This window comes from Crocodylus porosus, unplaced genomic scaffold (assembly GCF_001723895.1).
Source record: "Crocodylus porosus isolate Cpor-Errol unplaced genomic scaffold, CroPor_comp1, whole genome shotgun sequence".
In the NCBI taxonomy this organism is placed as follows: Eukaryota; Metazoa; Chordata; order Crocodylia; family Crocodylidae; genus Crocodylus; species Crocodylus porosus.
The window spans coordinates 22,862,907-22,882,051 of record NW_017728886.1 but is presented as its reverse complement, the minus strand read 5'-3'; the positions used below and the strand labels follow the sequence as shown (position 1 = coordinate 22,882,051).

The window sequence follows — 19,145 nt, the reverse complement described above, 5'->3', positions numbered from 1 at the left end:
AGAGTAAATTGGATGCTTATCTTGCTGGGATCCTATGACCCCAGCTGACTTCCTGCCCTTTGGGCAGGGGGCTGGACTCAATGATCTCCTGAGGTCCCTTCCAGCCCTAATGTCTATGAAATCTATGAAGATAGCCCTGTACCACAAACTTTCTGATTGATTTTGGTATCTGATAAAGATTGCAGTAGTTGCAAGCTCTTCCAAAGGTACCTCTTTTATCACCCTTTCTTGAGCTACCCCGAGTCCTCCTATTTCATAGTCTGTCTATCTCCTAGCCACATGTTCGATGTCATAACACTATGTGATCTGCTGCATAGACTGACTTACAGGTCCAGTCCAGGCAGTTCTGATTATAACTTGCATTAATGTTTTCACCACAAGCCAGTTTGGTCTGTTGTGAAATAGGTCTCCAATAGTTCAAGTAGTTATGCATATTTCTATTGACAGCTAACAGAGTCACTTACATGTATAAACACTTTGCAGGAACAAGTCCTGACTTTATTGCAAGTAGGTTTTAAAGTTGAACAGCAGTTGTGACTCTAAAATAGATTTAATTGTGCCGCCTTGTATTTCATTGCTAACCCCTTAAACTGAGAATTGTGATATGTCTTTTAAGGGAACTTGAAATAACCCAAAGCTGTAAGTGATCCCACAGAATTTCTGAGGTTTTTTTTGTTTAATCTGAAATGACCTTAACCATTCTTATCCTGACTCTACTCATGTTGCTGGTCCATAGATTGCAGGACTGAGCCTTACTGAAGTTGCGGATAACCAGATCTGAGAAGGTAGGGATAACTATCTCTACATTATTTAGCCTTTTTATCCAGAAGAACCCAGAGATGAGTAAGAGGTGATTAGTAATCAAGACATATTGAACTTCAGGGAATGACAACTAGCTGTATGGAAAACCATTCTTATTATTGCTTCATATTGCTGATGAATTAGTAGAAAAAGGAAACTTTATTAGTTTCTGCCTTTAATTATTTGGGGAAAAACTCCATACAGGTGAGTGGTGGTGAAGAACAAAAGCAGCAGGAGGGAAAGGAGTTTCTGAAGTCACAGAGCCTGGTTCCTACTGTGAAGACCACCATGTCATAAAATCACTTCAGAAAATGTATCAGTGTAATCACCTAGGTTGGGGGGAGGGTTTGCCTCTGCTGCTTTTATCAAGAGGCTGTTCCAGAAATTTACTTCTCTGATTGTTAGAAATCTCTTCCTAATTACCAGCCTAATGAAAAAGCTTGTGGTATTTTGCAAAACTCCAATGTACAACTCCAGTGCGGAAAAGCTAGCTGGAACTGACTCTTCAGTTCGTGCACTGGGGGGAATAGTACTTGAAGACCATGGAAGGGATCAAGGCCTCATGGTATTGGGCACTAGGCAGGCAGCCCGTGCCTCGAAGAGTTTATGATGTAAATAAAGAAGACAAAGAATGAGATGAAAATGCAGCCGTTCTAAATGCAGCCTGTCTAAAGTCAGACAATAGTTTCATGAAACAGCAGGATTAGACTCCCAGGCTATGGACAGACAGTGAAAAACTGAAGCTTGAATTGATTCAGCCTTTGCAGGTTAGTCTAACCTGGCTAGGGTGAACTAGTTTATAACAGGGCAAACATGCTCTCTGACTGAGGCAATGTGGGCACATGCCTGCAGTTGCTCGGGGCAGGTGCAGGCGGCACTAGAGCCAGCCCTCGCCTGCAGGGAAGTGGTGCTGGGGGACGTGGCCAACCCAGACTGAAATGGCCAGAAGGGTTTACTTCCTCTCTCTGTCTCCCACCGGCAGGGACTGGAGCTGGGTCTGCTGGGTGCTCCCTCCTCACTACTGCAGCAGTGGGACACCATGGCCTCTGGGGCAGAGAGGAGAGTTAGTCTCACCTCTACCCGCACTGGCAGCCAGGTCTGCCTGCTGTTGCCGCTGTGCTCCCTACCCCAGAATAGCCCCTTGCTGTCTCCTCCGCTGGATGATGGAGGGAGGAGGAATAGCCCCTGTCCCTGCCCCACCTACCCCAAAGGTTCCTGCCAGACAGCATCTAGCCATGCCCCCACCCCCCTGCTGCAGCAGGAAGGGGCAAGGCCCTCGTTGGGGGCAGCAGCTTGTCATAGTGTGAGGGAGTGTGAGCCCCTTCTCAGTGGGGGTGCTGCACTGCAGGATGGCAGAGCTGCACAGGCTGCACGTGGCAGCACTGTGGTCCAGAGCAGGCCAGACCCCTGCAAGCCCCCTGGAGCCCTGCCATGCTTCGCAGCAGCTCTGCCAGCCCTGCAAAGTGGCCCCCTGTCAGAAAGGGGCTCTGCTCTGTGAAGCCGTGATGGGTTGTTGCCCATTACGGTCACTCGCTGCTTGCTGCACCACTTGCTGGGTGGGGGCAGAGCCCAGCCCCCACTGCTCAGCCTGTGTTATGGGCAAGCCCCCCCAGCAAGAGGGGGCTTATTTAGCTGCTGGCCCTGAGCCCAGGCTGTGGCTGGGCCAGGCAGACCCTGCTGTGGTGCCAACAGCCAGCGGCTGAGTAAGCCGCCTCCTGCCAGGTGGGGGCTTGTCCCGAGCACAGAAGCTTCTGGCACTGCAGCGGGGGCTGCCCAGCCTGGCTGCAGCCGCTCTGTGCCCAGATCCAGCCCCCTCATGCCTGGAGGGGACTTTCTCAGCTGCTGGCCCCAAACACACAGCAGCTCAGGGCCAGAGGCCAAGTAAGTCCCCTCTTGCCAGGAGGCAGCTTGTCCCGAGCAGTCTCTGAGTGGCAAGGGCTGAACCTGCCCGACAGCTGGAGTGGGGAGTGACCGCAATGGCCAGCAGCCCCAGCGGGAGCCGCTCTGCAGGGCCAGCAGAGCTGCTGCAGAGCATGGCAGTGCTGCAGGGGGCTTGCAGGGGTCTGGCTCACTCCAGACCCCAGTGCTGCTGTGCACAGTCTGCCGCAGCTCTGCCAGCCCCGCAGCACAGCGCCCCTGCTGGGAAGGGGCTCATGCTCCCCCACATTATGACGGGGGCTGCTGCACTCAACAAGGGCCCTGCTCTCTCCCGCTGCAGGGGTGGGGAGGGGGAATGGCTAGGCAGGGCCCCTGGCAGGGGGTGGCAGGGAGTGCAGTGGTGGGGGTAGGAAGACCTGGCTGTCAGTGGAGGTAGAGGGGAGACTAACTGTCCTCCCTGCCCCACTCTGCCCCAGGGGCCATGGTGTCCTGCTGCTGCAGCAGCGAGAGGGGAGTGCCCAGCAGACCTAGCTTGGGTCCCTGCCAGTGGGATAGACAGGGAGGAATTAAACCCCTCCCTGGCCAGACCCCCACCCCTGTCTTTCCCTGCTCGTGCTGTGGAGCAGAGTGGCAAGGCCAGCCTGGCTGGATTGGAGCAGAGAGCCCAGCCCAGAAAGCATGCTGGGATGCTGGGGGTCTCTGGTTTAACATAAACTAGCAAGGTGTCTGGGACAGACATTGCATAAACTGGTTTGAGCCAAATCAGTTAAGTCTGATGCTACATTCAACCGGGTTTATCTCAATCCAGTTTCAGCCATTTTGAAACTGGTTTATGTGTACTGAATGTCTGTTCTGTCATGGGTTTAAACCATATTCTGGTCACTTAAAACCCGTTTATGTGCAATGTCTGTCCCTAGCCCCAGTGTAGCGCCCTGTTCATTGGACTATAGAGGATACCACAGTCCATAAGGTTAGAAGATAATAGTATTTTATTTTAAAAAGAAGATCCCCCAGCACATCACTCCCATCATAGAGCCCTGGAAGCAACAGGACTAATGTGCTTAATATAGCCAAATGATTATGGCCTTCTGTTTTTAAAAAGCCACCCAAGATAATTTAATGTGTAATATTGATATGGAAGATGTATGGTCTATTGTGTCAATGCAGCTGCTGTGTATTAGTACCCTGTCAACATCTTAACATTCCTGATTCTATTTTTGGTGAAGCAAGTTTTAATGGGAGTTCCTACTTTTCCAAAGGAAGTAGTTTGTTCATGTGCACTGTTCCCATCTTGGAACCATCCCGACAGAAAGAGGAAAAACAAGTATAAAAATATAACTTAAAACCAATCCCCTGCATTGTAATTCAATAACATGGACAAGAAACATGTTTTGGCTGGAAAGTAAATGCATTAATTACAAGACCACTAAAAACATGATACTACATCTCTAGATTTTAAAACCTGTAGACGATCAAGCTGTAGAGGATAAATCATAGTTAGTTTTTTGAAAGCACAACATCAACATTTTATTTTTTCCAAGAGTCACCACTATACACTCTTATTTTAGTGCTTTCCTGGTCTCAGACAGATTAACCAACATTGCTTGGTGTAGTTTTGCCCAAAGTGTTTAGTAGTCCCAATTAGGCCTCACCGAAATCAAGGTGCTCATGGAAAAGTGTTTCTTTGAACAGTTAGGTACTCTGGGAATTCAAGAAAGAAATGTTTTTATCCAGTTTTTAGTGGACAAATCCAGTCACAAGCTCCAGCCCAAGCACAATTAGCACTAATTGACAGTCTTGTTGGTAATCTCAACAAAGTGCAATGTCTTGCTAGAGTGAATGGGTCAACCTCTGTTTGAAGCAATGGTCCCAAGATAGAAGCTCATTATCAGCACTTCTGTGTTCTGGGGATAAATCTTTAGGTTATAGGGCTGTCAAGATATTACTTTCCGCTGGCACCACCATCTCAAATACATATAACAACTGCTTAGGCTGGGTGAATTTCCTTTACAACAACAGCATTCAGTGTGTATTACAGCACAGAGCAGAGGGGAAAAAAGAGAGTTGACCAGGGCCACGATTCCCCAGCACATCATGGGAGTGGGGGCAGAGAGTATGGATCCTGACTCTGCAGCAGTAACAATAAGATGTCCTGGTGATTCGGTCATGAGTTTCTATGTGTGTATCTGGGTTTGTTTATGAGTAATGAACAGTACCCCCTGTTACTCGGGACAGATTGTAAAATTACAGGCTAGCATTGGAAGCATCTTTACAAGTAACTGCTTAGATTTTAAATTGCAGAGGCAAATCTCTACTAGGTTCTTCCCAGTGACGATTAGGGTACAGAGCAGTTTGGCTGGGGAGAACTGATACCAATGGAAAATAAATTACTTTAATAGCATCTTGAATCATCTTTTCTCAGCTGTCACCATTTTCATCCTCAATATGCCTGCAGGGGAGACTTTGCCCTCTTGTCAGGCTTAAGGCAAGTGAATTTTCGGTGTAACTGTGATTGACAAGACCACAATGGCTTGTCAGGGAGGCTGTGTTTTTTAATAAAATAACTTCAGGAAGATTGTAATGGGATAGCTTCCTAATCAAGAGCTGTGAAACTGAAAATTCTGTCCAAAGACGAGAGACATCAGTCCTTCTGTATCCCCTTTCCTTATATTATCTATTTGTATTCCCCTTGGGGAAAACAGAGAGGCTTCTATTATTTCCTGTACTGATCTCTCTCTCTCTGTGTCTTTTGCCACTGAAACATCCCAGCAATGCCAGGAGGCTGGTATGCCCTGGGATGTAAGAATAGTGCACAATGGCAGAGATTACTTGTTGTCCTTTGTTTACTGGCAGTTGTCCGGACAGGGGGCCCATAGAGGTAAGTACAGCAAAACGATCTGTGAAGCTAGCACTTTTTCGTTAAGCCAACTGTATTTTCTAAGAGAGACTTTCAAGAGTCAGCACCCCCTTTCGTTCCTTCATGAAAATAACCCTTCATCAATAATGCTTCTAGTAAATGGGTTTCCCATTGCCCCATTTTTATTATTTTCTTCCTCTCTAGGTTTAGTTTGCTTAGAAATGGCAGATTTCCTTCTGAAACTTCAGAAGCTGGAAGTGTAGTGAACCACTTCAAAAATGGAGCGCTGGGATTCACTGGGGTTTTTGATTATCACTCTCAACTACAATGTGACCATTGTTGGTAAGTATCTTTAAAAGATGTGTATTTTTTGCAGAGTTATATGCAAGAATCGTTGAACTTTCTTCCCTGGTAACTGACTTTCCTTTCTAGCCACCCATCTGACTGGACTTGTCACAGAGGAGAGGCAATTGCTTTGCTACAGAATACACTGGTAGTTAATATATTTGTAATTTTTAGTAGACACCTCCTATGAATATTTTTTCTGAACTGTGAATGAAATGGTACATTCGTGTGTTCCTATTTTTACCCACTGAGTTTCCTGTCAGACCTGCTGTGCTGTAATGAAACCCCCAAAGTGAAGGCAGGTGTAACAGCTATGCTTTTTCATCATATGACATAAAAAGAAAAGGAATTATGTCCTTCATAATTTAAACCACAAGGTAAATAATATAAGGGGAAAGAAAACTTCCAAAAACTGTTGGTGATTAGGTAATCATAACTTTCATACTTCATTTTGATGTTTACAGAGTTCAAACAGATTTTTAAAAATGCATTTTAGTTTTTCTCAGGCAATAGTCTCAGTGTTTGGGGGTTTTGTTGTTGTGTTCTGTTTTTGTAAGATTTTGTCATTGATTCATGGTGTTATTTGAAGCAAACGGCATATGGCCCGATCCAAAGGCTTTGTAGGATCAGGCCCTTACAACCCAGTCCTGTAAATACTTCAGAGTGTACTGCTCCCACCAGTAAGTAATCCCACTGAATCTCAAATGAAAGGACTCACTGTAATTACTGTAGGCAGGGTTGAGCCCTTACGGAAAGCAAAGCACAATGGAGTGCATATGGGTGATACTAAGTTACCTCCCAGGGAGCCACTGCTCTTTAAGTAGACCTCCCCACTGAATACCTTGTAATTAAAAATTGATGGCAGAACACAGCCCAGAGTGTTGCAGGGCTTAATTAAACATTTTTTAAACACTTTGGGATCCCTGTACTAAGACTGCTACAGACGTGTGAAGTATTACTTATTAAGGGCTAATTTTGTCTTCCTGTAGTAAGTATTCCCCACTCGCATCTCACCGTAAAGGGAGGGGCACGGTAGCCAGTAGAATATTGTCAGGAGAAGGTGGTGTGAAACCCCCATCAGATAGTTTGTGTGTTGGTAATGTATTTAGTGGGTTATGGGAGGTTTTCGGCGTGATCTCAGATTTAGGAGTCTCCCTCAACTATCAAGGAGTTGCTATGCTTTTGCCATTTTCATCACTTATGAGTACAGTGCTGTTATTTAATCCATATAGTCCATCCTACTAGCCTCAAGTGAGCTATGTAAGTCATCCCAAATGCATGCCAGTAAAATATTGACACCACACGGATGTTGCACAAACATTTGGATGGTTAAAATTCAAACATAGTTTTTTGGCAAGTAAGAGAGAGATTGTGTTTCTATATATTCTCTACATTTTACAGAATACCTAAATTAGGGTTTTGAGTCTGAGGAATGCAGTGTAAAAAAAAAAAAAAAAATTAAAAAAAAAAAAAATTGGGAGGGGCGGGAGGGTGTACATGCACATGTCTGGAGGGAGCCAGTCAATGATAACACTTTTTATATTGCCAAATTCGTTACACAACCAGTTAGAATGAACATTTAGAACTACTGATATCGGTCAATTTGCCATTTATTGATTTGGAGGTAGATATAAATTAGAAAGATGAAAGGTAAAGCAGAGAGGGGAGTGGGGGAGAGAGCGGGAGGAAAAAAGGCTAAAGGGGGACATTTCAGTGGCGGAATCCAAGGTAGAAAAGAGACGACCTTGTCTGTTCTGCCTCGGATTCTATCGCTGTAATGTCCCCCTTTAGCCTTTTTTCCTCCTGCTCTCTCCCCCACTCCCCTCTCTGCTTCACCTTTCATCTGTCTAATTCTACCTATTTACATGTTCACTGACATCCTGCAACACTTTTAGCTTCTCTCATTTCTTGGAGTCTCAGAGTAGCAGAGATTCCCTATGCCTGAAAAGGGTGCCTGTGCCTGAAAGCTTGCTGAGAACTTTTTTTCCAGCTACTCATTTAGTCTAATAAGATCTCGCATCTACTCAAAGAACCTTGCCTGCCTATGTCCTTAGACCAACATGGCTACAACCAAAAACCTAGCAACTTTAAAATAGGCTAATCCTTATTAAGCATCATTTTAAAAACTCTGCTCTTTGCTTAATATGCATTAAGCCAAGTTAATTTGCACTTTCCTAATACCTCACAATGGAAGTATTAGTTTATGTACCTTAAACCTAAAGCGTGTTAATCCGTGTGTAGATGTTTTTTTAAGGCTTTACTACAGCTGATTTTAAGACAGAAAGGCACTTTGCAGGCTCAGACACGGAAGAATTTTAGAGCACCAGAGAAAGCAAGAACGAGGATGTAATGGCATCAGTGGAAATAGACAACCAATAAAACAATGGTGAGAGAGGGCTGTGGGGAAAATGTGTACCGTTTTAATAGAGCTCGAAAACATATTAATTAGCACATAGTAACTACTTCAATTGTAAGTTTAGTGTAGATAGGATAGATACCTCTGCTATTCCGTTGAACCTTAACTTGTACATTAAAACTTTTAATAAAAATGAAAGATGAATGTTTATCAAGGACAATGGTGTGTATGGTAGTTGCATTTTTAGTTTTCCTTCTTGTGAGTCAACTCGGGTTAAAGTAAGACAAATATACCAGTAGGGATGTATGAAGTACTACTCAATAAAGGAAGGAGAAGCATGGGGGAAAGTGAGGTAAACTACCCAACTGGGATTTCTCTGTACTGAGATGTAAATGTGCAGCAGAACATATGAAGTAGGAAAGGGGTTTAGTAACCTGCAGGCTGCATGTGTCCCACAGAGCCATTTCTTCTGTCGCACAGAGCAGACTGCACAGGCCTCTGGGGCATTTCCCTGGTATTCCTGTGGTGGGAGCTTCACCTGTGTGGCAGCTGGGTAGTGGGGAGAAGTGACAGCAGTGGCACTGGCTTGGGCACCAGCTCCAGTTGTACGACCCACATCGGAAGTGACCTATGCTTGAAGCTGATCTCCATTAGAGCAGACCCTTGCTGCAAAGTGGCCAGCCACTGAGCTATGGGGAACTGAGGCATTAGTTTAGCACTTGTTGAAATGTACGGAGCTTTTTCCACACTAGAGTCTTGAATGATTAGCTAATACATTTTAAGACACCTCCCACAACCCTTTTTCAGGTGAGAACTAAGGGGGAGGATAAGGAGCTTGGGGAAAAGAAGACTTGATTCCAGCTGTTATTTCGTCATATACATTTGAGCACCCGATGTGCCTCTTACCTTCTAAAATTCACTTTGTGTTCTGATTCTTCTCCCATTTGCTCTCTTCTAGGAAAGATCTGGCTGATGTTAGTGATCTTGCTGAGAATGGCGGTGATAGTGTTAGCAGGATATCCACTCTACCAAGATGAGCAGGAACGGTTCATCTGCAACACCTTGCAGCCTGGATGCTCCAATGTGTGCTATGACATTTTTTCTCCTGTCTCTCATTTTAGATTTTGGCTCATTCAGACGGTGTCTGTACTGTTACCTTATGCTGTGTTCAGTGTCTATGTTCTGCATAAGGTAGCCATGCACCTAGCAAGAGCATACTGTTTGCCGTGTAGACATAAAGGGATTAAAGACTTTGCTAGCCACAAAGCTTTGAAGGAACCCAGCAGAAGTGCTGCCATCACTAGACCAGCCTGTAAGACTGACTACTTGAGCATCCCTGATTTTTCTGAGGCTTATACTGTTCACCTTTTCCTAAGGACATTGGCTGAGGCTGCCTTTGGAGCTGGACACTACTATCTCTTTGGATTTTTTGTTCCCAAGCGCTTTTCCTGCTACCATTCTCCTTGTACGAGCATGGTTGATTGCTACATCTCCCGGCCCACTGAGAAAACTATCATGATGATTTTCATCTGGGGAGTCAGTGGCCTCTCCTTTCTCCTTAGTCTTATTGACCTAGCTTTTGCCATCCAGCGAATGGCAGTAAGAAATCAGCCAAAAAAGCAACTGATTACAAGTCTCTATGAAGAGAATGAGCTCAATTCAGACCTGCCTCCAACTGACAAGCATGGAGGCTCTTCACCTTTTCAGGAAGACAGAGGCCATCCACCTCCAGCAATGAATGATAATCCCGTCAGTGAAGGTTCTTGTTCACTCCTCTCTGAAGAGGAAGAAGAATCTGCTTTTCATCCTCACGTTCTCTCCCAGCAAACCGCCAGCTCAAACCTTAACAGTAACAGCAACAAGCCCTACACAGCAGATGGCCTTGCCGCTAATCACACGGGCAATGAAACACACTTATGTGGCAGCAATCAACAAGGGATTCCATACCGGCAGTCAGGACCTGGGTATCATCAGGGCTTCACCAAAGATCCTGTCCTTGCTTTGAGCCCCCAGGCCAAGTCACCGCTCGGAGTTTATTCCTCTGTAGTTCAAAGCAAGCTTTTAGGGCAATATTCATCAGCTGAGCTAAAAGCAGCAGATGTGCAATCAAATTGTAGCAGTTCTGGTTACTTAAGGTCAAAAAAATCTGAATGGGTTTAAAGTTCAGTAGCTGATCAGTGTCCTGGATTAACTCGTGCTTCATGGCACTATTGCTATTGCATTTCAGATGAATACCATAAAGGTTAAATCCAATTCTTGCATGTAAAAAAATATTTTACTATGTTCCTTTGGTTGAACAAAGAGCAGGAAGCAAAACTTGCTGTGATTATAATAGGAGTGCATGGAAATCTCTGATAATACCTTTGTTGCAGATTTCATTAAGATAACTTGCTGTTTGGAAAAGATAATGATTTTATGCTCTCCTGAATTCAAGTGATCCTTTTAACAAGACCATGGATAGCTACTGATGTGGCTAACATTCTTTTCATATAAATATAATGTGCTTTTTCTTGCATGTACCTAGTATAAAGGCAAACTATTCACCTTAGAAATAGCATAGGCTTGAATTTTAAATGCCACTTTCCATTGCCTGTTACCCAAAGGTTAATGAATCTCCCACATGAAATCTTCAAGACCTTCCTAAAAAGGATATTACATTGAACACCTCATCTTTAGGAGTATGTACTGCATATCTAAATTTCATGCTTTGTAACAGAGTGCCCGTATGTAAACTTAGAAAGAGATATGATATCCATACAAAAGGCCTTTTTTCTCTGATTAGTTAAATTAATCATTCAAAAAGAATCACCCATTGAAGTAGATGAAATTAGAGCTGATCTTTTAGTTGTAATGGTTTGATCTTTACTTTTCTACATTCATTCTAGTATGGCCCAGCACTTAAAGCACAAGACTAGGAAACCCAGAGGCCTGGGTTTCATTCTAGGCACATGGCCTTAGAAAGTTATTCAGAGCAAGTTACTGATATGTAGCTGCAGCTCATCATGGACAGAGGGGAAGGAGCCCAAGCTCAATGGGAGTTGTAGAGGATATGGTACCACACCATTTCAGAGGACTGCGGAGACAGAGGCTGGTTGTAGAAGAAGCAGGTTTCATTTCTTCCAGGCTGGTGCAAGGGTTGTTGGAGGTTAGATCCAGTACACTTACTGCAGAACAAGTCACATGTAAACAGTAATGGCAGCTCTGCAGGGCTTTTGTGACTTAGCTGAAGGGGAAAGTAGCTCCTTGGCTGTCCTCTTCCCATTTGTGCTCGTGTGCTAGAGACAATCTGGTTCATAAACACTTAGTTTCCACCTCTGCACAATGTAAAGAAGGATCCTAACATCTCCCAGGGGTTAATAACTGGGCAAAACTCCCCCCCATGTGTCTGAAGGCTAAGTTTGACTTTATAGAGAAAGTGTTTTGATTTCCCCAGAGAATATGCTAAATACTACCTTAATTGCTATAATCTAAATAATATTTCTCTTTGTTAGTTGAGCTTGTTCCATTTTTCATGTGTGATGGTGACACATTTTATCATTTCCTGGATAGGAATTAGATTAATTATTAAACAGATTGTAGACAGAAAAGCATTAACTATTTAGCTCTCTAGTCTCCAAGGTCTACTGAAGGGGTATGCATGGATTAGCCCACAATATCACAAAACAGCGCAGCACTTGCACCTTTTATCATTCAAATGATCTTATCAGCAGTGCGAAGGAATGCAAGGAACAAATGTGGGTTGAGTTTGTCTTGTACATTCCTCAAACTGGTACCTAACTAGACAAATGGATTAATAATGTATGTGCTGTGACTGGACTCAGTGTGTTTATTTGCATATCTAGTCTTTTAAAAAAATATAGCTAGAGAATCTCCAGCATAAATTAATGATATCCCTGAAAGGGATAAAAACATTTGTAAACCTCTTCCTTCCTCTGTTTGTGGTTTTAGTTGTGTAATAATGATTTATGCTAATAATACTGTCACTTAATCATAGGTCTGAATGATGGATAGTCTTTATTGTCTTTGGATCCCCATAGCATGAAGCCAGTGCAACGAATATAATATAACCTGGAGTTCATTGCTCGTTGAGCATACTGGACATCTCAGGGTTTGTGCTCTTAACTGAACGATGAACATAAGCTCTGAAAATGCCAATATGCTCTAATTCAGTGGTTCTCAAACTTTTTAAACTCAAGAGACTCCTTCATGGACTTGAGGCACCCTCTTAATTTTCTGTAGTCAAAAAATAAGTAAAAATTAATAGAGCAATTTTTCTGTTGCAAATAACTCAGGAAGACCATAATTGGTATGGATTCCTATTTGAAAACCGTGTTTATCTTGTGAATCATGTTTGCACACCTGACAGCAATGACATTGAATACACCCTTGAAAGGATGTCAAAGCATCCCAGGATGCCGTGGCACCCCGGTTGAGAATCATTGTTCTAAGGGATGTCTCTGTTCTTAAGGCTGCTTCCAAGTCTGTCATTTTTTTATGATGATGTAGGGAATCAGGGAGGCATACTTTTCTGGAAAAACCAGAAATAATTGTTAAAAGTCTGCAAGACCATGGTGAATTTAGGGGTTTTTACTGCTTGCAGCTAAAATAATGTGACTTCATATCTGAAGCAGATTAGAATTGGTGATCAGTGAATAAAAACAATGAGAAGCAAGACATGTAGCAAATAGAAAGGTTTTGAGCAAACAGAGGCCTTTTAAAAAGAAGAAACAAAAAGGATGCATCTATTTTTTAGGGAGGGAAAACTAACAGAATAACTCATGTCCATTTGATCCTTGAATACTACTTGAAGGGAGCAAATCAACGTGGCGCAGGATTCCCACTGAAGTCCCTCTGGGCTCGGTACTTGAGCCAGTACTCTTTAACACTTTTATCAGTGATCTGGATTCAGGAGTAACTGGCCAAGTTCGTGAACAATACCAAATTATGGGGGAGGGCAGTCACGCTGCAGGACAGGCTGGGAATGCAGGCCGACTTTGACACACTCGCAAGGTGGGCCAACCAAGACCGGATGGCCTTCAATGCACAGAAGTGTAAGATGCTGCACCTCGGTAGGAAGAACCACCAGCGTACTTACAGGCTCAGCAGTGCTACACTCACTAGCACCACAACCAAAAGGGACTTGGGGGTCTTGATTGGTGGCTCATAGTCATCTTGTGGTCAATGTGATGAGGTGGTGAGCAAGGCTAACCAAATTTTCTTGGCCCTGGTGAGACTGCAGCTGGGGTACTGCATCCAGTATTGGACCCCCTCATTTCAGGAAGGATGTGGAGAAGCTTGAGAGAGTCCGGAGGAGAGCCACTCGTATGATCCAAGGCCTGGAGGGAAGGCCATACGAGGAGAGGCTGAGAGACTTGGGACTCTTCAGTCTGGAGAAGAGAGGGCTTGGGGGGACTTGGTGGCAGCCTACAACTTCATCAGAGGGGTACATCAGGACCTGGGAGAACATCTGTTCATCAGAGCTCTAAGGGATAACAAGATCTAATGGCCATAAACTCCAAGAAGGCTGATTTTAGACTGGATATAAGAAAAAAGTTCTCTATGGTGTGTGTGCCTAGGGTCTGGAACAAGCTCCCTCCAGAGGTAGTGCAAGCACTTACTCTGGACTCCTTCAAAAAACAGGTGGATATATTTCTTGCTGGGGTCACTTGATCCCAGCTGACTTCCCACCTGTGGTGATGAGGCTGGACCCAATGATCTCATGAGGTCCCTTCCAGCCCCTAATGTCTATGAAATCTATTAATGTAAAATAAGATTCCAAGTGATTCCTGTTTCATTAGGCAACTGTTTCTAGGAAGGTTGGAAAGGAAGAGTACAGATAGTTAGAAAATTAAGTTCACAAATCCTGTTGTAGCATGCAATGTAGAAGCTTGGCTACAAATGCTACTCTTGGCTTTGTGACTTTTCTCTCATGTGTCCTCCAATATGCCTCCCAATAACTACATGTTAAGCTTTCTCACTTGCTTTCAGATTCTTTCTTAACTTCGCTTCTCGAGGAACAGCTCCTCAAAAGATAGGCTGAAACTAGAACATGGTGCCCTTCAAACTTCAGGAGAGTTTGGATTTGCATTTAGACCCTGTCAAAACCACCTGCAAGTGACCCAGGTGACAAAAGAACTTCCCACACCAGCAACAGGATGAAATGCTAATGTTACTGTGTGGAGTGTAATAGGAGCTCATCATCCAGTCTTGCGGACTAATGAGAAACAGAGAATTGATTTAATGGAAACAGTTTGCTTTGGATGAATTTTCACTGTCTAACTTTATCCAAACTACATAGTTTGTTCAATAAAAGATATCATCCTACGAAATATTTGCCTCTCACTAAAACCTAGGTTCCTCTCAGCTCCCTGAATGGGCTGTTGGGAGTCCCAGGACTCCCAAGGTCTAGAGCTCTGGGACAGCTCCTGTTGTCTTACTGCCCCGGGGGCTGGCAAGCCTATGGTTTTAGTCTCCTCAGCTCTTGGGTATTCTCATCACAGATGCTGTTCTGTGAAGGGAAATCTGGGACTGCACCACTTCATTTAAAAAAAAATAAATAAATAAAACAAACCTAAATGTTTCAATTTTTCCAGCAAAAAAAGTTTTGAAATGTCTTTGTCATGTGAAAATTTGAAATGCATTGTTTTGTGTCAGTTTGGAATACCTTTTTGAGAGCTCAGAATAGAAGAGAAATTCCAAGTATTAAGAAGCTTTAATCACTCTTTCCCAGTTATTACAACCATCCTACCCCAGTTTAATAGAAAGCCTTCATCTCCATTCTGTAATGCCATAGATTGTATGCTGTTGGCTAGTGAATGTATAATTACGCAACACTGGCGGTTGTCCTTCCTTCTTCAGCTTCAGAGAAGGAAGTAAAGCTAACACATTTATTCAAAGTGAAGCTAACAAATTTATGAATATCTTTATTATTGCATGCTTTAAGATACCTTCCTTTTGTGAAGCATCATTATGTTGGTATCCTGTTAAGGATCTATGAAAGAGGATATTAATTGTACATTATTTTAACACCATAATTATACTGAAGAATAGATATTTTGCTGCATATATTGTTTCAGGATAACTATACCCTCAAACCTAGCATATCCTAAATGCATGAGAGATGAGGCTACTCTTTTACTTCTCTCTTTTGTGCTGTTTGATACCCTGCTAGTCAGAGAAGTAATTTTACAATGCTGTTCTCCCATGTAATTGAATCATTGAGAACATTACGGAAACAAGATACCTTGTTCGAAGTCCTAACATAAACACTTCTTCTGTCCTGCATGCAAGTTATGGCAAATACAGGAGTCTGATCATAAAGTATTCACTGTATCTTTATATCAGAAGTTAAATCATATAACCACCTCCACGCTGCATGACTCCTATCACAATGCCTCCTGTAGTACTGCTACCCCCTCTCACCTCTTCTCCCTCCTTCCAGTCCCCAAAGTCCGTCATCATCTATAAATAGGGAATTGGAAGTAAAAGTACTAAATGCAATGAAATCACCAAAGCTGCTCTACTATATATCTGCATGATTTTACTGTCGTTCCTCCCCGCTAGCCATGTTTTTGTCTAATGTGCACTTGGAAAATGTTATTTAGATTGTTCCTGACATGAATCAAAATTTAAACTTATTCCCTAGGAAGTGATTTGATTACTATGATGTATATTGCTCCTTGCAAGGAAAAAACCTTGTATAGCTGGATAAAGTTAAGTTCACCTACATGTATAATACTTTGAGTAATCCATCCTACTGAATTGTTACATCTAAAACAAATACTGAGAGGCAAGGCATGGAGAGGTTTTCCATCAAGCAATTTCCTTTCTTTTGTTTGCCATAGCAACCAAGGGGGGGGGGGGCGCTGATTTTAAGACCTCTGTATATACAGTAGTGGATTCTTGACTGAAATCTACTGAATTTCTTCTGACATACCTCCACTGAATTAAGGCTGTCTTGTGGATTTCATGGTCTTTTCTTTTGGCGTTCTCCGTGTCAGGAGAGAGAGAGAGAGATCAAGTTTCCTGTAGCTCGGTAATTGAGTTTTTAACCCAGGTATCAGAGCCATACTTGATGGCTTTCACTGTTGAAAACATTGTTGAATGAAGATCATAGTGGAGCATTGCTCTCTTATAAAAGCCCATTCCTGCATGATATGTTTAAGAAATAAAGTGGAGGGGCAGGAAACAAATCCCTCCATCTTTCCCCCAATTGTCTTTGCAATGTTGTCCCTCCCAGAACAGGAGCTATATTTTGTATATTATATACTGCAGAACATGCTGGCATTGTTAAAGAAATGCTGATGACAACAATGATAATAGACAGCAACAGCAAGGGAGAAGTGCAGGAGGGTCTGACCAAGCTGAAAGTATTCCTGCAGCGGCTCCTAAATGGCCCAGTATTAGAAGCAATACTCCTTCTTTCTTAAGAGCACCAAAGAATATAGTTGTGCTAAAAGTGGTGGTAGCTCTGTCTCAGCCCTCTGACCTGCTCCATCCCCACCATCTTTCAGTAGTCAGAGGTAATCCCTAAATAAATGATGGCCAATAAATGCATTAGGGCAGCAGTGGCTAACCTGCAGCATGGATGCCACAAATGGCATGAGTAACCTCTGTGCGTGGTGCATGACAGATCAGAAATAGGACAAACAGCACCATAGCAAACGTGGCAGGAAGCAGAAAGTAGAGCAGCAGATGGGGCAGGGAGCACAGGGAAGTATGGAGAAAGCAGAGCAGCGGAGTAGGCAAGGGAAGAGGATTGGAGTGGCATTTTGGGGAGGGTGTGGAACTAATTTCTGGCACACCTACCAAAAAGGTTGGCCCCCACTGCATTAGGGAAAGAACCCATTACTTGCCACAGTATTTTCTTGGTTGGACTCCTGGCTCAGAAAACCCATAGCCGAGGTATTTTGCTGCAGTCTGATGGTGGAATTATCATGATACAGCTCCAAAGTTTGACCCAATATTAGCTAGTTGTTTGAGTAGGTTACAATGTGCTCACAGAAAAACATTGCTTTTTCTTTTTTTAGTGTCTTAGACTACTGGAGAATACCATTAAGTTGAGATCCTAGCTAGAAACATATCTCCATCTCCATTAGTCATTCAAAATCGGGGGGCAAGGAGCCTTCATTGCTAGGAAGCTGAAAAGATGGCTAAGAAATAAGAAGTGATCTGATCTCCTCAGTCTCCCATGTAACCTGATCTGGGTGAAGGCACTGGTTGTTGATCATCCTGACCACCTGGAACAAACATAGTGGGCATGTCTACATGTGGTATTTGCTAATGTAAAGCAAGTACCAAGTGACTGAGCAGTGACTGGGACTGTCCAGTCCTGGCACTGCATGGGTTGTTTGACCCTACTGCACAGAAGCTCATTGCACAGTACCGCAGCATGATGGCTCATGCCCACCAATGCCATGTAGCCATAGCGACGAGCTATGTCACCATAGCTGATCGCTACAGTGACGTAGTGTCTCATGTAGACACGCCCAGTGTATTTTACCCTGTAGAGATGGAAGGACTCAGATGTTCAGACTATGGTGACAGGGGCTATATAAGTTTTCTCCTTCCCAGAACCTGTTCAAATAGCTTGTATGCAAAAATCCTGTTTCATGCTCCTGATCACTAGCATTGACTCAAGGTAGTTATCACCTTCCTCCCTTTTAGCTGGTTGTTTGCACACCGATGCATCACCAAAATTCTGAAGTAACCTAATTAAAATAGCAGTTTACATTTGATTCCCTTACAGGAAAATAGCGTGATCAAAAAGTATAAGAAGACATTCAAATAATGGCCTTATTTCTACATGCAAGGTTCCTGAAAGATTAGGACCAATTTATTTTTTGGACTCAAGACAGAGGATTGCATTCTTATTTACAACAGCTTGTGTTTCAGCTCTCCTGAGTCTCCACTAGAACCTCTGGGGTATTTAGGGTGGAAGTTTCCAAGAGGTTTATATCCTACATCCAGTTTTTACTCGCTGGAAATTGGACACTTAACTCCCTCAATAACTCTGAAAATCTCAAGTTTGTCTATAGCTTGATTTTCCACTGCTGAAATGATGGATTTTTCCATGACACAGAATAACATGTATGCAGTACATTCATCAGAAAGAGGAATCCTTCTTAGTGCTGTTACAAAGCTTTTCTTTAGAGGACTCCACTTCCTATATTTCCTATATGTCCTTAACTTGTTCAGTTAGTGAAGGCTGTTAGCACATAAAGATATTCTCCTACCAGGCTTTGTTTTCTGAGGTATTAGGTAGATGCATGTTAATATTTTATTTAAGAATATTTGCTGCTCTCTAGAGGAACTGGTAGAACCTGCAGGGTTTAAAAGAATGCTTATGTGCTTGGAATAAGTTTCCCCTGCACGAACACACCTAAAACGTTTGGATAAGTGAGGATACACTGATCTGGGGGGGAAACGACCAAAGTAAGCATCAACTGTTTAAAGCCTTTCAGAAAAAGCAGCAGCAAAATCTGTATAAAATGAAGAAGATGGCAGTAAAAGGCATTGCAATAAAAAAATTAAAATTAGCACATGGATGACATTTCCAGAGAAGGTGAGAAGACTGCTGAAGGAGGTCCTAGTAGAATGCCATCAACTCAAGAAGGTCATGACAGGTAAGCGCACACCATCTGGGGGCCTGTTAAGAACAAACAAGAAAGGACTTTAAGGGAAAGGGAGGCAGGGAAGAGAAAAGGGTGCAGCATTTTTAGAAGTGCTAAATGGGTCACACCAGTGATCAAGGAGCAATTGTCTAATAATTTGTCTGTCAAAGTCAAACTCTTTCATGTTACAAAGTAGTAAAAGACTCTAAAGAGTGGTTAAACCAAGGAAACTGGGCAAATGCTGACCCTTCCTGTGTGTGTGTGTGTGTGTGTGTGTGTGTGTGTGTGTGTGTGT

The 19,145-nt window shown here is 43.2% G+C and overlaps 1 protein-coding gene across 1 annotated transcript; it reads left to right on the top strand.

Moving 5' to 3' along the window:
• The first annotated feature begins 5,755 nt into the window (after positions 1-5,755).
• On the top strand, positions 5,756-12,103 carry GJD4 (gap junction protein delta 4). Its single transcript, XM_019530902.1, has 2 exons — positions 5,756-5,878; positions 9,196-12,103. The coding sequence occupies exons 1-2, from the start codon at positions 5,815-5,817 to the stop codon at positions 10,395-10,397; spliced, it is 1,266 nt and encodes a 421-aa protein (XP_019386447.1). The 5' UTR covers positions 5,756-5,814; the 3' UTR covers positions 10,398-12,103.
• Positions 12,104-19,145: the final 7,042 nt, after the last annotated feature.

Bases quoted from the DNA above. Each gene is read 5' to 3' on its own strand.
- GJD4 (XM_019530902.1), top strand. From the start codon at position 5,815: ATGGAGCGCTGGGATTCACTGGGGTTTTTGATTATCACTCTCAACTAC. The intron at 5,879-9,195 runs GTAAGTATCTTT...GCTCTCTTCTAG, and splicing joins CTACAATGTGACCATTGTTG to GAAAGATCTGGCTGATGTTA.